Source organism: Pogona vitticeps, chromosome 3 (assembly GCF_051106095.1).
Source record: "Pogona vitticeps strain Pit_001003342236 chromosome 3, PviZW2.1, whole genome shotgun sequence".
Lineage (NCBI taxonomy): Eukaryota > Metazoa > Chordata > Lepidosauria > Squamata > Agamidae > Pogona > Pogona vitticeps.
The window spans coordinates 238,262,059-238,282,262 of NC_135785.1; the positions used below are offsets into that span (position 1 = coordinate 238,262,059).

At 44.3% G+C, this 20,204-nt stretch overlaps 1 protein-coding gene across 4 annotated transcripts in view; it reads right to left on the bottom strand.

Annotated features, from left to right (window-relative positions):
* The window catches only part of PDS5B (PDS5 cohesin associated factor B), a 101,251-nt gene that overhangs the window by 16,945 nt on the left and 64,102 nt on the right, over window positions 1-20,204 (bottom strand). For all 4 annotated transcript variants that reach the window (XR_013543352.1, XM_078389985.1, XM_020788547.3 and 1 more), the window contains exons 18-27: window positions 19,703-19,808; window positions 14,874-15,034; window positions 14,321-14,444; window positions 13,828-13,986; window positions 7,232-7,300; window positions 5,497-5,633; window positions 4,065-4,188; window positions 3,678-3,882; window positions 391-505; window positions 7-139 (exon numbers count right to left, since the gene is read on the bottom strand). Coding sequence is in view for 3 of the 4 variants with exons in the window: in XM_078389985.1 (XP_078246111.1) it covers window positions 7-139; window positions 391-505; window positions 3,678-3,882; window positions 4,065-4,188; window positions 5,497-5,633; window positions 7,232-7,300; window positions 13,828-13,986; window positions 14,321-14,444; window positions 14,874-15,034; window positions 19,703-19,808 (1,333 nt within the window). In the remaining variant the exon portion in view is untranslated. The remainder of the gene's footprint in view (window positions 1-6; window positions 140-390; window positions 506-3,677; window positions 3,883-4,064; window positions 4,189-5,496; window positions 5,634-7,231; window positions 7,301-13,827; window positions 13,987-14,320; window positions 14,445-14,873; window positions 15,035-19,702; window positions 19,809-20,204) is intronic.

Genomic DNA, 20,204 nt, shown 5'->3' on the forward strand with positions numbered 1-20,204 from the left:
ACTTACTTCATTCATTTTTGGATCATCAGGTCCTTGCGCATCTTTTGTCTGTTTAATGTTTTCTACCATTTTTCTTATAAATGCATGACTGTTGTTTTCATTTTTAGCCATCAATATTTCCAATATGAACCAAAGGCACCTAAAACAAACATTCCTTATTAAACAGCTACCAGTCAAAAAACTGGCCAATATACTAAAATATATATTCCTTTGTAATGTACAGATGTTAAGAACAATCAACTAATTTCCCCAGCAAACAGACTAGAAAGCAGTTAAAAAAAACTTCCTTATCCAAGGTAGATATATTTACTGCGGGCTACAAAACACTTTTTGAAAACACACACTGTACAATATATTTTATTATTTATTTATTTTTTTAGAAAGTCTTACTCTTTAATGTCTTTCAGTTGCTCAATATCTTGGACTTTGACATAATCAGGATCATGAGCCAGAAGATGAATAGTGTATGGAACAACATATTCTGGTAAAAGTGACAAGAGCTTCTCTGAAAGTATAAAATAAGAAATAAGTAAAAACATATGGATGCACCATCATAATAATAATTATAATGATAATTGTATGCTGTCAAGTCAATTATGACTTACAGAGACTCTTTTTGGGTTTATATAAAATGTTGATTCAAATATAAAGTTTCTTCAAAGATTTGGAAAAAGGTCCAATTAGAAGTGTAGGTATACGTATTTTTGAAAGTACACACACACACAAGATCTTGAGGATATTATTTTGTTAATGCAGAGTAATGTGTGTGGTACCATTTCCCTGAAAATAAGACTTAACCTGAAAATTAGCCATAGTATGATTTTTCAGGATGCTCGTAATATAAGCCCTACGCCAAAAATAAGCGCCAGTTAAGTGAAATCCCACCCTCCACCCTTGTGCAGCAACCAGAAGAAGATGACATGATTGTATCTGAATAAATGTAGATTGTTGTACATGAAAAAAAAATAAAACATCCCCTGAAAATAAGCCCTAATGCATTTTTGAAGCAAAAATTAATATAAGGCCCTGTCTTATTTTCAGGGAAACACAGCACTTCATTGTGCTAGTAATATGGCTGAGTTATGAATCAGGAACTATGAAATGTTGCTTCTGCTATAAACTCCCTGGATGGCTTTAGACCTGAAAAGAGTTTTCAACACCATAGTCAAGGTATCTCTAACATACCGTATTTGCCAGTGTACAAGACGACTTTTTGGGCCCAAAAACATGCCTCCAAGTGGGGGGGGTGTCTTGTACGCCGGGTGCACTTCATTTGGGCTCGCTCGCCCGCCACCCGCCCATTTCCCTTTTCCTCCTCCTCCTCCTGCCCCCCTCAGCCTCTTGCCCTCTTCCTCGCCCTCGGCCAGAGCCCGCTGCCCCACACGTGCTGAGCCAGCGGCGCGCTCGCTCGCCCGCCACCCCCGTTTCCCCTCTTCTTCCTCCTCCTCCTCCTCCTGCCGCCCCCCTCAGCCTCTTGCCCTCTTCCTCACCCTCAGCCAGAGCCCGCCGCACCGCGCGCACTGAGCCAGCGGCGCGCGCGCTCGCCACCCCCCACTTCCCCTTTTCCTCCTCCTGCCTCTGCCCGCCCAGGCTCTTCCTGTTAGGGGGGTCGTCTTATACAGCCAGTCGCCTTGTAGGCCGGCAAATACGGTAGGGAGATGTTTATGCCATCATCAAAGCTTGGCCAACAAAGCAAAGGACTCTTTGTCAGTAGTGCGAAAATGTTGAAAGAAGTATGAATTCAACACAGGTATATGTACCATTGGAGGTTATAAAGCGCAGAGACTCAGGGTGAATAAAGTTCAGAAATAGCTTTTGACAGAAACTCTAGAAACCATGCAAGGATATAGGGACATTTTAATTTATATGTTTATAAAATTATTTTAACAACACATATTCTGCTTCAACTAGGGCCCCAGAATAGTGAATGCTGAAATGAAATACTCTTGAAAGAGTACAGGAATTCTGCTGTAACAGAACCCAAAACAAACAAACCAGTAGCAGAAAAAATCACAGATTAAAACAGAACAAGAAACACATTTTAACAAAGCTGTTCTGCTGTGTTGCCTGATTTTGTATAAAGTGATGGGTGGCCTGGTTTCCTAAGGGAGAAAAACAAATAACCAAGATCATGAATGCAAACTTTTTGGCCTCAATGGCTGCAGCTAGAGATGGTCACGAAAAACTTCATGCATTGTCCTAAATTCCCTTCTCCCACCCCACCCCAGCCAGTTCCTTCCCCTCGCCACTCACTAGCCAGCACATGCAGACCAGTCACAGCAGCAGTATCTGCTTCCCTCCTCCGACAGCCACCCACTCATAGGTTGTGCGGAAGGAATCCCTGCCCTGCCTCCTTGTCTGAGTGGGCAGCTGCCGGAGAAGGGAAGCAGAGATGGAGGATGGAAGCAAATGTTCTAGCTGCGACTGGACAGTCATATAAAGAGCAAGAGAAAAGCAGCATGAACCGACTGGAGGCAGGAGAAAGGAACGCACAGCACCTGTGTTGCTGCGCCAATGACTTGAGACAACATGGCATGAAGCACTTCGTGCCCATCTGAATTTGCAGCTAGTACTGGTTGAGACAGCCATAGGCTGCATATGCATAAATGCAACTGGTTTTTCTGCCCAATGAAATCTAGGAAGACAGGTGTCAGTGAAGGCTTCCACACATTTATATAAGTTTCCCTTCAAGACTGCTATTTTATGCCAATGCTGGATGACACAGCTTAAGATATGGAATCACTGGTAGTTGAGAAACATTTCTGATTCAACATGGTTCTCCAGTGATGTATACTGAGACTGCCATTTCTCTACTAGTGCTGGTTGTGGCAAAACAGTAACTTGAAAGTAGGATTGCAGGTGGTAGGGACAATAATGTTGTCCCTTAGGACTGCTACTTCCATAACACCCGTAATAATAGTACAGTGGTGCCTTGACTTACGAATGCCCTGACCTATGAACAATTTGACTTACGAACAACTTCAGCTGCAAAATTTTGCTTTGACTTGCAACCAGAGCTTTGACTTACGAATGGAAAAAGGCAGGGGAAAAAGTCAGGAAATTCAAACCATTGGTGGCAAAGAAGCTGCTTCTTTGTAGCTCTTCCCAACCGTTAGAGCAGGCGGTTAGGGAACTTTTTTACTCCTGGGGCACAGGAGGAGGAAGGAGAGGCGGGGCGGCTCTGGATCACTGCTGGATGTGGGAAGCTGGTGCGCTCGCCGCTCACCCCTGCTGTGGGTCTACTCATGAGTAAGTGCCACCAATGGTATAGGTGTACTCATTAGTAAGTGCCACCGAAGGCGCAGGTCTACTCATGAGTAAGTGCCACCAAAGGCGCATGTCGGAGGGGCTCTGTGGATGGGCGTGCGGCAGTGGTGCTGGAGGTAGAAGAAGAAACAGCCGGGTGCCAGTGCTTTCGACTGGCTTTAAAAGGTAATATCCAACAGAACTAAGATTCTTTTTTCAAGTATAGTTCTTCCTTGTAATTCTCGGTTTATTGCCTTTAAAAAAAAAGGACTCTGGGCTAAAAGACCAGGCTCTTGCTGATGCACTCTGCATGACTTTGAAAAAGCAGCTCCATATACAACATAATAAAATGACATAATCTAGAAATGGGACAGGCATTCATCAATTAAAATACACCTTGCACACAGCTACTTGTTTTCTCAATTTCTTACCGCTGACTGCCGCATGCTGTTTCAGATATTCCCTTCTCACATTTATGTTTTTCACTAGGCATTGTCTTGCATGAGCTCTCCTTTCTTTCACTGGGTCTTTTGCACACAACGCACAAATGGCCATATACTCCAGTGGCAACCGTAGCCTTGACAGCCCTTTGTGAAGTTTCTGAGCAAATGCTTGTCTGACCTGGTAACACTCATCCTGAAAGTGGGGGGAAAGGCATGCTTTATAATCATGAATTATTTGGCATCTACTTTCAAAACTGTAAAACCTAACAGACTTCACTGCATATATTATGCTGTAAATGGGTAGCTAAGGCAAGTTTCAAGTTATGCATAATTAGGATACAGACAACAGCAATCCCACCCCTTCTGCTTCCTTACATTAATGGCTAATGCACACAGCTGGTACTGTTCTAATGTTATGATTTCATGATAACAAGGCTCTTGTGCCAGCTTCACAATAGCACTAGCAGCAGCTAGCCTCAGACGAGACATATCAGGTTTGCTGGAAAAGAAACAGAAAAATATGACTTAATTAGTACAAATTTATTAGATAGTTTTATGGAAGGCACTTCATGTATGTTGTAGTTGTTTCCCCATCACCTACATTACGCATATTTAAATTACAGGGAGGCCCAGCAGTGGGATGAAATAATGCTGCTGGGATGGATATGTTTTTATGATCACACTGTGGAATATTAAGCTTAGATACCCACAAATATTTTGCCTGTGCTTGCAACCAGATCTCCTCCCTCCACTGCAATTAGAACCAGAAGTCTCTAATTAACCATAGTTTTCATGTCACCCACACTGGAAAACTACTGTATCCACTTCAAAACAAACCAGAATATTTAGATACATGATTTAATGTTTTGTTTTGTTTCACAGCTAATTTACCTCAATGAAAGGGAAGAAGGCATTCTTATCAGGCATATATAGTAGGACCCCCATATCCATGGGAACAGTTTCCATGGTTTCACTTACCCACAGTCTGAAAATATTAAAACAAAACATGTCACTTGTATCATCAGAACCAGCCACTCGAGGGAGCCAGAGACTGTGTTATGAATACTTGCTTGTTAAGAATAGATAGCATGGTATTTGATACCCTCTATTGGCCAGTTCTGGTAATGCAAATGAAAATAATTTTTTCTGGGTTTTTCCCCCTTTTACCACACTTTCTCTCTTGCTTAGTATTATCTGTGGTTTTTAGTATCCACAGTGGGGCTTGAAACCTATCCCTAGTGGATATGGGGGTCTTACTGTATTTAAAAAGGTAAAGGTTCCCCTTGACATTTAGTTCAGTCGTGTCCGACTCTAGGGCGCAGTGCTCATCCCCCGTTTCCAAGCCGTAGAGCCAATGTTTGTCCGAAGACAGCTTTCATGGTCACGTGGCCAGTGCAACTAGACACGGAACACCGTTACCTTCCCACTGAGGTGGTACCTATTTATCTACTTGCATTTGCATGCTTTCAAACTGATAGGTTGGCAGGAGCTGGGACAAGCGACGGGAGCTCACTCCGTCGCAAGGATTCGATCTTACGACTGCTGGTCTCCTAGCTTTTGGCTAAGATCAAGTATAGCACAGAGGCTTCTGTGATTTAACCTGCAGCGCTACCAATCCCCAGAGGATATGGGGTCCTACAATATGTATTTAATAACTTGTCTTTTCCCCCATGTATGTTCAGTAACTCACAAGAACGTCCACTTTTGCATACATATCAGTAGATCAGAACCATGACATGATTTTATTCTGCCAACCTGAAGAAACAGCTCAAGGTGCTTTTTAAAACCAGTAACTTATTTACAGTACCTGATTTTTCCCTGTTCAGTCAGGTCTCCATCGCTGCGTAATATTGTTGTTAACATTCTCAGAGTAGATGTGCCCGATTTACTGTGGTTATTTTTCATTCCTAGCAACCATCGAACCATCATCTTTATGGCCTGGATCTAAAACAAATGTGAAATAATAAAGGAAATGTAAGCGACAACAGATAGATAGATAACCCTGGCCAAATTCCTGCATCAGCAAAAGTGCAATGGAATCAACTGCAGTGCTAAATTACCTCTAATAAACAAGCTACTGTCTGTGAACCAGTTGTGTGTTGGTGCACAGGTGGCAAATCTATAACTACTGGCAATTCACTTGTACATTTTATGCTGTTGTACACATGGCAGCTTAACTAGCCAACATAATGTATCTGATAATCTAAATATGCAATGGAACAACTATCACAGGAAGCTTGACAGGAAAGCTTATAGATGTGACATCTCAAAATATACACTCCTCTCCTAAAGTAAACTGGAAAATAACTAATGTCAAGCTGCAGTCTACCTCCAGTAAAGTAAACTATCCATTCCTCCTACAAGGCTGCTAAGGTAACCAGTATTGCTGCCTTAATTAGCAGCACATCTCTTAATAAGCATGAATGTGTGTTTTTGTTTTTTTAAACTGTAATCAGTGTATTTTTCTTTACATTCCAACTATTAGCAAACATCTGTTCTAGCAGGGGAAAAGAGGTGGCCATTACACCAAACACTACACTGTATCTAGCAAGCCTTGAACAGCATTGAAATAGTCCACAGAGAATGACATAGCTAACAGCTTGATAAAATACAAAGCAATACAGATAGGCTACAACAAACTGAACATAAGAAAACAAAGGACTCTATTTAATAATTTTTGATGTAAAAAGTTATTATACATTATAAACATTGCTTTCCCAGCACAGTTCCACACCATTGTGGCACCATTTGAAGATAGAATGTGGATATGGAATAGGCTAATGTTATTATCAATCTCCATATGCTACTGTTCCTCCTCTGGAAGACAAGTGCTATCGGCATACCTATATCATCTTTCCCTTCTACAACAGTCATTACTAAACTGTTGGCTACACGTGTGGGGAAAGGCAGCACAGTAGTCCCACTCCCTCTTTGTGCATTTCCATTGCTTTTTGTAGATGAAGTGTGTGAAAGCTGATTTTATTAAAGAAATCTAATCTTTTGAACACTGCATACACATTATGCAAAACTAAGAATGCAGAGCCACTGCCTTCCTGATAAACCTTCTTTAAAATGTGAACATGGGGGGGGGGACTTTACAATATGAATTACCTCTAGTAATAGGCTATTATAAGTTTTCTGAATATGCAGGCCAACAAGCTTCCTTTGTATAACATGAAGCTAAATATCACAACCAAGACTACTAAGGAATGTCCTTAATGACAAGGCACACAATAGAAGCTTTAAAGCCTCAGCCATCTAACTGTGAAATCTGCAATATATACAAATTACCTGAATGAACTGAGAAACTTGCCTTACAAAGAAACAGAAGATTGTGACCTACTGCAAAATCTGTTTATAATGAAAACTCATAATCAACATATGTCCTTATAAAACTGATGTTGACAAATCCAAACCACACAAGCTTATAGTCCTTTATGTTATTCAGTCCTTATACTGAATCAAAATGTGTTTATTGCATCATATTGCAAGAACAAGGCTAAAAACCACTTTAGTTAAGCACAGGTTTTTAAGTGACTCACCTTTACAAGTGTCTCAGGAGAAACTTCTTCATCCTGCACCCAAAGCTTAGTTGTCTTTTTTCCTGGCATCTGAAGAATGTTCAAATTTTGTTATTTCTTTACAATCATATACTGAGAAAAAATTAAATTTGAATTTCAAACATCAATTCTCAGTTCTTCCAGGAGGACAAACAAGCAGCAACAGCAGCAGCAGCAGAATATTGGTTCTACTGTTGCTATGTGCTGCCAAGTCAGAAACAACTTATAGCGACCACAATAAAGTTGTTCAAAATAAGTGAAATATTTAAGGAGTGGTTTTACAAGTTCTACACTTCCAGTGAGTTTCCATGGCTGAGTGGGGATTTGAACCCAGATCTCCTGAGTACAGTACAGTGGGGTTTTGACTTGAGAACTTAATCCGTATTGAAAGGCGGTTCTCAAGTCAAAAAGTTCTCAGGTCAAATCTGCATTTCCCATAGGAATGCATTGAAAACCATTTGATCCGTATCTGCTCTTTTCTGTCCATAGAAACTAATGGGAAGCTGCTATTCCGCCTTTGACCACTAGATATTTTGTTTCTTTTTTTCTTAGGTCAAGAAAGGTTCAGGGAAGGCAGGGAAAATACAGTCCAGGCAGTACAGTACCAGGCAGTCCGAAGACTGTCTCCCAATCCACTCTCTAAACGCTGGGAGGAGTGAGGAAGCAGACAGGCACCCTTTTCACTGGCCAACAGTTAACTGAAAGTTCACATTTTGCACTTTCCCTGCCTCCCACGTGGTTTTTTTAGTTCTTAGCTCAAATCTAAGTACTTAAGTCAAGTCAATATTTTCCTAGGAGAGCGGTTTGTAAGTCAAAATGTTCGTAACTCGGGCCGTTCGTAAGTCAAGACCCCACTGTACTAGTCTCTCTTTCCACTGCACTACATTGGGTATAATTGTTTCAATAATCCTCCTAATGTGAATCAGTACTCACAGAATGGGCTGAAATGAGAGCTATAGATTTATTAGCTAATGCTCTATGCAGGTCTACTTGGGTGCAGGACTAAACTAGAAGTGGGGAAGGGAGCATGCATATGAAAGTGCAGCACAAAGAGATATATAGAGTTTGAGCAGGTGTGGTTACAGAGCTCCTGTATCTAGAAACCTGGTTAAGGCTATTTTCCCAGTTGTAGAAGCTCTATAACGAAGATCCATGTAAAATGATTACAGAACTCTATATAGATTTTTGTGGCTGTATAGGCATGGGCACCAGGCTTGCCTCATGTGTGCACCTATTTCAAATTTCACTCAATAAGAAGGCAACTGAATGCCTACTAAAGGAAACAGTAGGTTTCTAACTGAAAATGCATTAAAAGGCATGCATACACTATTGTAATACTAAGAGGACACATATATGTGCATATGGTGGCAGAATAAAATTTCATTTTAATAAGTACATCTCCTGTATGGAGAATTAGTGAAGAGAAAGCATCCCAGAGGGAGACCGCAGCTGCGATATAAGGACATCTGCAAGTGGAATCTGAAGGCCTTAGGAATGGACCTCAAGAGATGGGAAACCCTGACATCTGAGCGTTCAAGCCTGGAGGCAGGCAGTGCATCATGGCCTCTCCCATTTTAAAGAGACCTTTGTCCAGCAAGCTGAGGCAAAGAGGAAGTTTGTTTTTTTTTAAGATGGCACCGAGGGTGGGCGGATAGCGATTCTGCCGCCATAGCCTCGGCTTGCTTCCCCACTTTTTCTACACTTTTTTGTATTTTCGTTTTTATTTTATTTTTTGTCTCTCCTCTTCTGAACTGCCTTCCCCCCTACCCGACCCAGGGGCTGGGGTGTGCTGGAGCGAGCGTGGGGCTGCCTTGAGCCCTGTCGCTCTGTTTTCCTCCTTCTGAGCAGCCAGTCGTTTCGCTTTCTTCCTTCCGAGCTGCCTTCCTCCCTACCTGACCCAGGGTGCAGGGGTGCGCTAGAGTAAGCTCGGGGGTGCCTTGAGCCCCGTCATTGCTCTTTGAGTCAAACTCCTGGCGCTGTGAGTTGGGGCTCGAACCGGGGCTGTTGCGGAGTGGACTGTGGAGCTCGAGTGGCGAGGGCGAACAGAGCTGGAGCTTGGAACGCGGGGGCCAGCTGGAAGGCTGCTCTGTGGAGCTCGGAGGCTCCCTGCTCGAGCTGGGAGACATCTTGGCAGAAGACTCAGAGATCGAGGTCTGGAGTTTGGTGAGGTCTTTCCAACGGAGTGGGTCCGAACGGGGCGCCACTGCAGAGATCGCTGGGAGGGCGCTGGGTCTGCTGCGCCTGGCCGAGGCTGCCTGTGAGGTTCCAGGAGCATCGGGACGACGCGCCATGTTGGATGTCTGGAGGAGAGTCCCTTCCCCAGATCTTTCTTCTGCCTCATGCTCTTGCTGTTTTAAGAACTATGTTTCCCTAGCCTGCTCCCAAGGGTGGAATATGGCAGGGTCTGTGTTTCCCCCACCCCGGATTCTGGCGTTACTGATGCTGCTTATACATCTTATTGAGAACTCTGTGCCCACCACCGAGAACTGTGGGTCCTGCCCCTTTAGTAAGTTTCACACACTAGCGCCGCCATTAACACCATCAAGCCCATTAAAATCAAAAAGGACAAGGACACGTGGCAGAGAAGGGCAGCTCAGAAGTATATGTGGGGGATAATTATTGTGGGTTTAAATAGTTTTTTTTAAAATTTAATTTTGTTACAACTTAGTGTTTGTTTCTATATTATTTTTGGGTTATGTATGTTTATTATATTTCTGTTATCTATATATTTTTATTACTGTATTTTGTTAAATTATTGTTATTTTGTTTATAATTTTTTCTTTCTTTCTTTTTCCCTTTATTCTTTCCCTTCCCCCTCCCCTTTAATTTGATATGGAATGGAAGGCCTGCCCGGCCAGCGAGGGGCCCTTGAACATCTCTGTGATCACGGGTAGAGGTAGATATGGCATTGGCACAGTCCCTACTCGTGCCAGAAGAACAATGAACAGATGCTTGAAGGCTGTTCATTGTTCTGAGACTGTGATCAACCCCCAGTATCGAGGTAGCCAAACCAGCCACCCCTCCACTCTACGCCTGGTGCTGTTGAATGCCAGGTCTGTATCTAATAAGGCCCAGGTAATTTACGATCTCATCCTGGAGGAGGATGCAGACCTGGCATGCATAACTGAAACTTGGATTGGCGGAGAGGGGGGTCCCCCCCAGCACTCATCTGTCCACCTGGTTATGCCGTCCAACACCAGGGTAGACTGGAGGGGCGGTGGGGGGGGGGAGTAGCCATTGTTTACAAATTCATCTTGGAGGTTACTAGGCACTCCTTGGTGGTAAAGCCGGGCCTAGACGCTCTCCACGTGTCGATTGGGAACAGGGATAGTATTGGGATCTTGCTGGGTTATCGTGTTCCCCGCAACCCAGCCATTTCCCTACCGGAGCTGGTGGACTTTGTCTCCGTGGCACTGTTGGGATCCCCGAAGCTATTGATTTTGGGTGATTTCAACGTGCACGCGGGGGCAGAGACTTCCGGGCCAGCTCTTGAGTTCTTGGAGACCATGGCCTTCTTGAACATGTCCCAACATGTCAACGGCCCCACCCATACACTTGACCTGGTTTTTTCCTCCAGTTGGAGCGAGTGTGGTCCGATGGTGACTGACCTCAAGTTGGTCCCCTTGTCATGGTTGGATCACCACCTAATAAAGTGCACCCTCAAAATGGCTCTCCCCCCTCGCAGGGAGGAGGGACCTATTGCCATGGTCCGCCCTCGAAGGCTACTGGATCCGGCTGGATTCCAGGATGCCATGAGAGGTGTTACAGCTGACCTGGCTGGCGCTCCTGTCAAGGCTCTGGTTGATGGTTGGTTTGCCGCGGCGGCTAGGGCTGTAGACACGATCGCACCTAAACGCCCTCTCCAGCGCAGAGCCCGCCCGGCGCCCTGGTTTAACCAGGATCTCCAGGCACTGAAGCGGTTTAGGAGATGGCTAGAGTGCAAGTAGAGAAAGGACCCGACGGATAATAATTGGATAGCTGTTAAGGTCGCCACTAACATTTACCTGGCTAAGGCAAAGGCTGCCAGTCGAGCATACTTTGCTAACCGGATAAGCAAAGCGTCCAACCAGCAGGTGGAACTATTCCGTATAGTGTGCGACCTATGTGGAATTGGTCTGAGTGATGGGCCTCCACCTAGTTTTTCACTAATTTGCAGCATTTTTAAAAACTAAAGTGGAGGCCATCTGCTGGGACCTCTCTCCTTTTTTGAACACAGTGAGTTGAGCAGAGATGTCCAGCGCTCCGTCTTGCCCGGTAACCTTTGATTCCTTTCAGCCTGTCACGGCTGATTCTGTGGCCAAGGTGCTTGACCACTGTCGAGCCACCACCTCCTCCTTGGACCCTTGCCCGGCCTGGCTAATCAAAGCAGCCAGGCCGATAACAACAGAATGGGCCACTGCAATAATAAATGAGTCTTTCCTTGAGGGCAGGTTTCCCTCTGCCCTCAAGGAGACACTCATTAGGCCCATAAGAAACCAAATTTGGCAGCGGACGAAATTGGCAATTATAGGCCCGTCACCAATGTTTCTTTCATGAGCAAAGTGGTGGAGAGGGTGGTGGCTGACCAGCTTCAGGTATTTTTGGATGAAACAGATGTCCTGGATCTGTTTCAGTTGGGCTTCAGGCCACGCCACGGTACAGAAACGGCATTGGTCGCCCTGTACGATGACCTGTTGAGAGAGGCTGACAGGGGCAAAATATCTCTGTTGGTCCTTCTCGACATCTTGGCGGCCTTCGATACTGTTGACCACAGTATCCTCCTGGGGAGGCTCTCTGAACTGGGAATTGGTGGCTTGGCGCTCGCCTGGCTCCGTTCCTTCTTGGAGGACTGAACTCAGATAGTACAAATTGGGGAGAATGTCTTGGCCCTGTAGAGCCTCAATTGTGGGGTCCCACAGGGGCCGATTATCTCCCCAATGCTGTTTAACATTGGAGTCATCAGTGGGTGTGGGGCATCGTGTCATCAGTATGCTGATGACACACAGCTCTGCATCTCCTTTTCACCAACTGCAGGTGATGCCATTCTGTCCCTTCAGCGCTGCCTGGGGGCTGTACTGCAATGGATGCAGGAAAATGGGCTGAGGCTGAACCCGGACAAGACGGAGGTTCTGAGGGTGGGTGCTCCCACTATTGGTGGCTTGGGGGACTCCCTCTCATTTGGGGGGTGATCCTGGCTGCAGAGAGTGGGGTATGCAGCCTGGGGATCCATCTGGACCCGGCGCTCACCATGGAGACTCAGGTGGCGTCTGTGGTCCGCACAGCCTTTTTCCACCTTTGGCGGATAGCCCAGCTGCGGCCCTATCTCGATGTGGGGGCACTCACCACCTTGGTCCATGTGCTCGTAATCTCGAGATTAGACCACTGTAACGCGCTCTACGTGGGGCTACCTTTGAAGCTGATGCGGAAACTCCAAGTGGCGCAGAATGCGGCGGCCAGACTCCTTAGCGGAGTGAGAAAATTCGATCATATTTCTCCTATTTTGGCTGCATTGCATTGGCTGCCCATTCGGTTCCATGTTGACTTTAAAATTCTAATGCTTACATATAAAGCCCTAAATGGATTAGGACCTCGATAATTGGCGGAACGCTTACTCCCACCTAAGTCTACCCGTGTCACACACGCGAGTCAGGAGGTGAGGCTGAGGAGCCTGATGCCGAGGGAGGCCCGGAAGGAAAAAAACAAGGAACCAGGCCTTCTCAGCAGTGGCTCCTCGCCTCTGGAATAATCTGCCTCCGAAGATTCACGCTGCATCCTTGCTGGGTATTTCTAAAAACCAATTAAAAACATGGATGCATAGGCAGGCCTTCCCCTCTAGTTAATTCCTGACCTCTTTCCTTCCTTTCTCTTTTTATTTGATTTATTTTGTATTTCTCCCATCTTGCAGAATCATTTAATTAATTAATTGTTATAAATTTCTCTTAAACTTGTTATATTTTTATGTTGTAAGCCGCCTAGAGTGGTCGAAATGACTAGATAGGTGGGGTATAAATACAATAAGTAAGTAAGTAAGTAAGTAAGTAAGTAAGTAAGTAAGTAAGTAAGTAAGTAAGTAAGTAAGTAAGTAAGTAAGTAAGTAAGTAAGTAAGTAAGTAAGTAAGTAAGTAAGTAAGTAAGTAAGTAAGTAAGTAAGTAAGTAAGTAAAGTAAGTAAGTTAAGTAAGTAAGTAAGTAATTAAGTAAGTAAGTAAGTAAGTTCCGAAACTAGCAAAATCAGGGAGCTGGATAGGGGACAGATTGTCTTCAGTGTGGAAGGGATTGTCACTCACGAATTGGACTTCTCAGCCACACTAGACAATGTTCCAAGACCTCTATTCAGAGTGCATTACCATAATCTCTTGAGACTGAAGGATACCTACCTTAATAAGAAGTGGAAGACAGAGGAGGGACATGACGGAAGGAGAGAGGGATACAATACAGTCTATCTTTTAGATCAACATTTTGCCTGATTTGATCTTGTGGATGTTTAAATCATTTATTCCTAACCCGACAGTCTCTGAACTGTGTAAGTACTTTCTGCTGTTACATGAAAACACATTTCTTACTACAAGAAATGAAGTTACTTTTTATAAAACCTCTTACCCTGTCATTCATTAACAGGTCTTTAACAATGAAGGTGGCCACCAAAGATTTCAAGGGTGCAGCAAACTGATCAGGTGCCAGCAAGGCTATATGGCCAATGGAAACCAGGGGTGTAATCAAATGTTCAAGGTTGCTTGGATCGAGGCTTTTATGTAAAGGCTAAAATACAAACATAGGCATTGAATATAAATGAAAGGAATTGCTGAAATTAATATGTCCTTAATTATCAAGTATACTGCAGTAAAGAAAATATTTTAACTACTCAAAATCTATTACTGCATTTTAAATGTCCATTTGAATTAAATGTTCTTTGTGAATTTTGTTGTACGTGTATACAGAATATATACGTTCTAGGACAATAAACTATTCTTCTAATTTTTTAAATATTTTAGGAAATTGCATATTTTCTGTTACATTGCACTGGGCAATTCTGTTATGCTGGCAATGCTACCCCCCAAAAAAGGCACTATAAACTGAAAACATTTTTAATTACCTCAAATATTTGAGCAAATTGTGTTTCTTTGCTGGAAAATATTGCATGGATGCAGTGAATAGCATATTTGGCCTGACGTGGAGGTCCTTTTTTGGCTTTATGATGCAAAACAGGAAGCAAAGCTCTGTAGATAAAATGGTAAATAAAGAGGAATGTCAAATATCTGTTTCTTATAAACAGGAATACATAATATTCACCAACAGTAGTCATTAAACACATTTCTCTGAGACCTTTGGGTAGAGTGGGCGGCATATAAGTTAAATAAATAAATAAATAAACAAACAAACAAACAAAACAAACAAAAAAACAAAAAAACAAACAAACGAATGAATGAATGAATGAATGAATATGACAATTTGAAATATAACCCTCAACTTCTTAACTAGTGGTAATTCACTATAGCTATTTAAGCCATTTAACTTACAGCAGGAGTAAGCCATAGTTTCCTGACCAATGAAACATTTCATTACTGACTTCACTGGAGGTAAATTCTACCTAATATTTCTTAATTTCGTTTATTATATAACTCCTGACAGTACAGCATTTAACTCACGATCTGATGTGTGAGAAGTCCTCTTCAATTTTGCCTCCTGTATTCTTGAAAATCTGCAATGCAGCTTCAGCTACCTTTTCATCATCCATTTTCAGGCAAGCCAAGAGAGACTCAAAGGTTTCAGCTGAATGGAATGAGATAGGATGTGTAAACGAAAGTACCTGCAAGAACAATTGACAGGGCTTTTAAAAAATGGTTTAATTCTCATGTTATTCCATGCAGCCTAAACTGTTATATGTCCCTATATTTGCTTAGCCAAACTCTAGGACAAACAAAAACAAAACAAAGATAGCCAGTTTTAATGCCAATTTATAGCTGATTGCAATACTCCAGTTTAAAAGACAGGCCTCTTATCTCTCTAATCGTGGTTCTTTAAGTGATCTTCTGTATATTCACACATATTCATACATAGAGCTCAACCATGGAACCTTCCAAAGCCTAGTTTTTAGGAGACCCCCTTTGCCCTACTATGCAAAACTCTGTGAGAATTTACTGTGCAGATTAATAACTTCAGTGACACGGGAGCTTTTAAAAAGTCAATGTACTGAGCTCTTGCTAACAAATATATGACAAAACAAACTTAGATACAGACCTCGTGCTCTTTATTATTAAAAACATATTTTGGCTATGAAGCAACTGTTACATAAACATGACCTTTGAACTAATGAATACAGTACTTTAAAACTTATTTCCTCCTTTAAAAGAAGCTAATCAAACAACAGTTTCTGTTTTTCAGCCACTTTGCTGGCAGTACGGTATGTCAAAGCCAAGTAGCAATGATTTTACAGACCACAAAATTATCGTTTTCTTAAGTTTTCCAAGGGAATATTCCAGGAAGAATTTAACGTTTGTTTAAGGTAGAGATGGGCATGAACCACTGAACCAGTGGTTTGTATTTCAGCTGAATAGGTGCTCAGCATTCCCCAGCCCTGCCTCCTCCATCAGGCGCCCACTCAGAGGCAGCACCCAGAGGAGGCAGGGTGGGGAAGACAAGGAGCTGCCTCTGAGTGGGCACTCGCTGGAGGATATGGAGCTGGGAAGTGCAGAATACCCGTTTGGCTGAAGTACAAACCAGCACAAACTGCCAGTTTAATGGTTCGTGCCCATCACTAGTTTAAGGTCTAAGGAATAATAGTGACAATGGACTGATCTGACACAACCATAACATCGAAGTCTGAGTGAATCCAAGTCTGAGTGACTCACACAATGCAGGGCATGAGCTGATCAGAACCATCCAAGGGTTCTACCACATCACTCCACTAGCCAACTCAGACAAAACTCTTGAGCTCTAACTTGTATATAATTCAATTTACTTCTATCATTCTGAACTCTATCAAAAAAAATCCTCCAAATTCTCAAGCTGTGCCCTCCATAAGAATAAATGTAACTGCATCCCCCAGCCTATTTTAAGCCTATTTTAAGTCAATGAGGCTATGTGCATACCACATAGACTTTCAGGGATGCAATTTGCAGGTAAAAGTTATTCTAGGGCAATGATGGTGAAAAAGAGGTTACTTACCTGTAACTCTAGTTCTTCTTTGTGGCCATCTGAGAATTCACACCAATAGGTTAATCTGCGCCTGTGCAGAACAGCCTCGGAGCTTTCCAGGGCTCGGGCACATGGTGCCGGAACCTCCCACATGCTGCCTTTAACCTTGGCCCCGGCACCAGGTGCCTCATTTCCGTAAAACCGTCCGCCGCTGCACAGCGCACAAAAGGCTTGACCCATGACTCCCTCATAAGGTCTAATAAGGACAGTATAAAAACACAGCTAAAGAGGCAGGGTCTGGTTGTGAGTTATATCCCCTTATACCTTGTCTACATTTCAAGCTGTCAGTTGCTCTACAACTAAATCCAACATCTTCGCAATGCAAAGAATGAGTTGGGAGTACAAGGTATAATCCTGAGACGGGGAGGGGGGTGATTCCCTGAAACCTCAGGGCCTGGTGTGGGATATTTGGGGGTGAATCTTCCTCTTCCTCCAGAGCCTATAAAGCCAAGTCCAGAGGAACACGGTCAAGAGATGGAGAATAGTCTTCCCGACCAGGTGGCAGGCAATAGGTGTAAGGCTAAACTGAAGACTGAAGGCACTCTGGGGCCGCCTGCATGCTTCCAGAGCCCGATAGCGGTCAGTAAACACACTTCACCTCGACCGTGGGAGCATACTCTGGAGGTAAATGCCTCTTAAGGGGGTGTGGTGGTGGAAGGTAGAAATCGCCCTGAAGTTCTGTAAGGTGAGCCTAGCCCCGCCGATACTGAGGGGGAGAAGGTGACAATGAGGGTGAATACTGAGGGTAATAGTGACACCGATAATATGGGTCAAACCTATAGGATCTCTTATTAAGAGTGCGGGTTGAGGTCGAAGTCATTGGGGTCAAAATATGGTGGGCGATCATAATGATGCAGTCTCCTGTAATCCCGGTAATCTCGCTCGAGAACCAGTCGATGCTGAGGAGGCTCAGGCTTGACCAGCAGCTCAAGATGCCAGGATTTATGAGTTCTCTTCCTAGGCACATCCCCAGGCACAGAATCCAGCAGTGAGATGGAGACAGGTTCAGCGATCAAGCCTGGAGACATCCTTGGGCTAGCCTGTGCCAACTGAGTGACCTCGACCGAGGTGTTCCCCAGTCAAGTGAATAACTGACACATGGGGATGGCAAGGCCTCCAGCATCGGAGGCAGACCCTCCTCGTCCCCCAACGGTATGTTTAAACATACCGGTTGTTGTCAGGAAGCATCTGGTGCCTGTGCTGGCTGCACAGTTGTCTCAGACAAACGACCAGGTTTCTGAGTCTTCTTCAGGGCCAATACCGAAGGAGGCTTTGGTGTCGATACCGTAGCTGTCGACCTTGAGCCCAAAGATGTCTGGGGCTTAGATACCATTTTAGGAGACTTTGTGGTCTTAGAAAACTGCAGAGAGCCAGAAACTGGAGAATGCCGATCCACCTGACACGATTCCATGGGGGTTCCTTAGATTGAAAATAAGGACATTTCCCACAAAAAGAAGCAGAGGCGTTGGAGCCTCAACTTAAGGGCCGGTTTAGTAAAGTTTTTACAAACTCCACTCAGGGATGGCTGGTGTTCTATGCCAAGACAAACAACGAGAGTGACCATAGGAAAGGGCAATCTTGTTAGGGCAGAACTCACACCTCTTAAAGAGGCCCAGAGTGGCCATAAACAATCATTATAGCTCCTCTAACACCAACTAACAGCCTGTTTTTATTCTTTTTACAACTCACAAAGAAGAAGAAATGTTGAACAATCCGACAGAAGCCACGGAGGTCCAATAGTAAGGTAAGGTAAACATAGAACGAGGCACAGAAGTTCCTAACTAGGTGCTGCTGCAGTGGCGGCAAGAAGGGAACTGAGGCACCCGGTGCCAAGGGTGGGGTTAAAGGCAGCGTGTGAGAGGTCCTGGCACCATGTGCTCGAGCTCTGGAAAATCCCAAGGCTGCTCTGCGCAGGTGCAGATTAACCCATTAGTGTGCATTCACAGAGACCACAAAGAAGAACCTATGGCACACATGCGGCAGGTGGCATGCAGAGCCCTCTCTGTGGGCACACGAGCCATCTGACTAGTGGCTAATCTAGTCTTGGGACAGCACCGACCCTGCCTCAGTTTCTCCCCCACTGTTGGGCCCTCCGCATCCCACTATGTGTGTGAGTTGCCCGAGATCCCGCCTTTCCCTTTAAGCCATGCCCCTTTTTCTCTTGGCTCATTTCTGGCCGTGGCTTCGTTTCCCTCTGAGGAATCGAGAGAATGAAGAAGAAGGCTGCCATTTTGCTTGTGTGTGAGTGACTAAGGGAGAAAGCCTTCAAGAGGGACTGAGCTGGGGGGCAGAGCCTGGGAGAAGAGTACGTATTCCCGGATTCGACTAGAGACTCGGGACCCCACGTGGACCCCACCCACAGCCCTTCCTGGCTATTCAGCCCGCTTGCAGGGTCAGGAGGCTGTCTCGCTCTGATTCGGGGAGTCGTTTCTTCACTTTGTAAGGTACCAACATGAATTTGACCAAACTCCAGGAGGCAGTGGAAGACAGGAGGGCCTGGCATGCTTTGGTCCATGGGGTCACAAAGAGTTGGACACGACTTAACAACTAAACAACAAATTCTTCACTCTACGCCCCCTTCCCATATTCCTCCATGGCGGACATGAGATGGAGCCGCTCCAAAAGCGCTTAAGGCATTGCATCTCCAGTTCTGAAGAGAGTTCTAACCTCTCTGTAGACCAAGCACTCATAACCAGTGAGAAGGGGGGAGGTGCCGCTGGTGCTTCTTCCTCTTCTGGGATCAATCCCTCTGTCTGACCAGAAGGGGGATACCCTACTACAGAGAAAGGAAGAAGTGGGGGTGGCAGGCCGTGAGTTCTGAAGCCCACCCTCTTTGACCCCAGGTTGCCTCTGACTTATGGTGACCCTATGAATAAGGGATCTCCAAAATAACCTGTCCTCAACTGCCATCTCTTCCCCTCCCACTTCTCCCCAAGGACCCACCTCCTTCCAGGTCCTCAGACAGGAAACTCTCGCGGCTACCCAGCTAGAACTTCCACTGGGGACCATAGAGATGGGAAATAAAAGGCATGTACACAGCCTCCACTTCCTCTTTCCGACAGACATAGAGCTACAGAAGCAAGAGGAGCTGTTCATAGAGCTATGAAGGCTACTGAAGAGCTGTTCATATGAACAGCTGCGGCGCCCCTGCCTGGGATTAACAGCACCCTCTGGAGCCACAGCACCCAGTTTGGGAACCCCTGGTTTAAACCATTATAAGATTGGTCTCAGAAAAACTGTTATGAGAATAGTAGTTCTTAAGTAGAAAAAAAATATTTACCTTAAGCAATTCAAGACCTGCCCTAATTGCCTGATCAGTAGGTACACCTTCATCTTCATCATCTGCTGTTCCATCTATAGACTTGTTCACTTGTTTTATAAGGGCACTAACAAAAGAAGAGATCAAAATCAACAACTGTTAAATAGCTCAGTGACCTCATGTGCAATACTGTTAACGTTGCCAAGCATCACACTTCTAATTACGAATCAACACATAATTTTTTTCACCTTAGCTACTCACATGATATGCTTTAAAGGGACAATTTTCTTCCTCCTTAACAATTAGGTGTACACTAATCTACAGCTGTTCCAATGTTCAACTTTTTCATTTTTTCACAGATGTACAGCTACACAAACATCCCAAATAAAAAACCCAGAGCACTGACTATTTGGTGTAAAACAGTGCTTATTTCTGAAAGAATCGACTTCCATTTTCTACCACAGAATGCACACCCTACCAAAAAGTTAATTTTCTTGCCTCAAAATGTATATTAGCAGCAAAA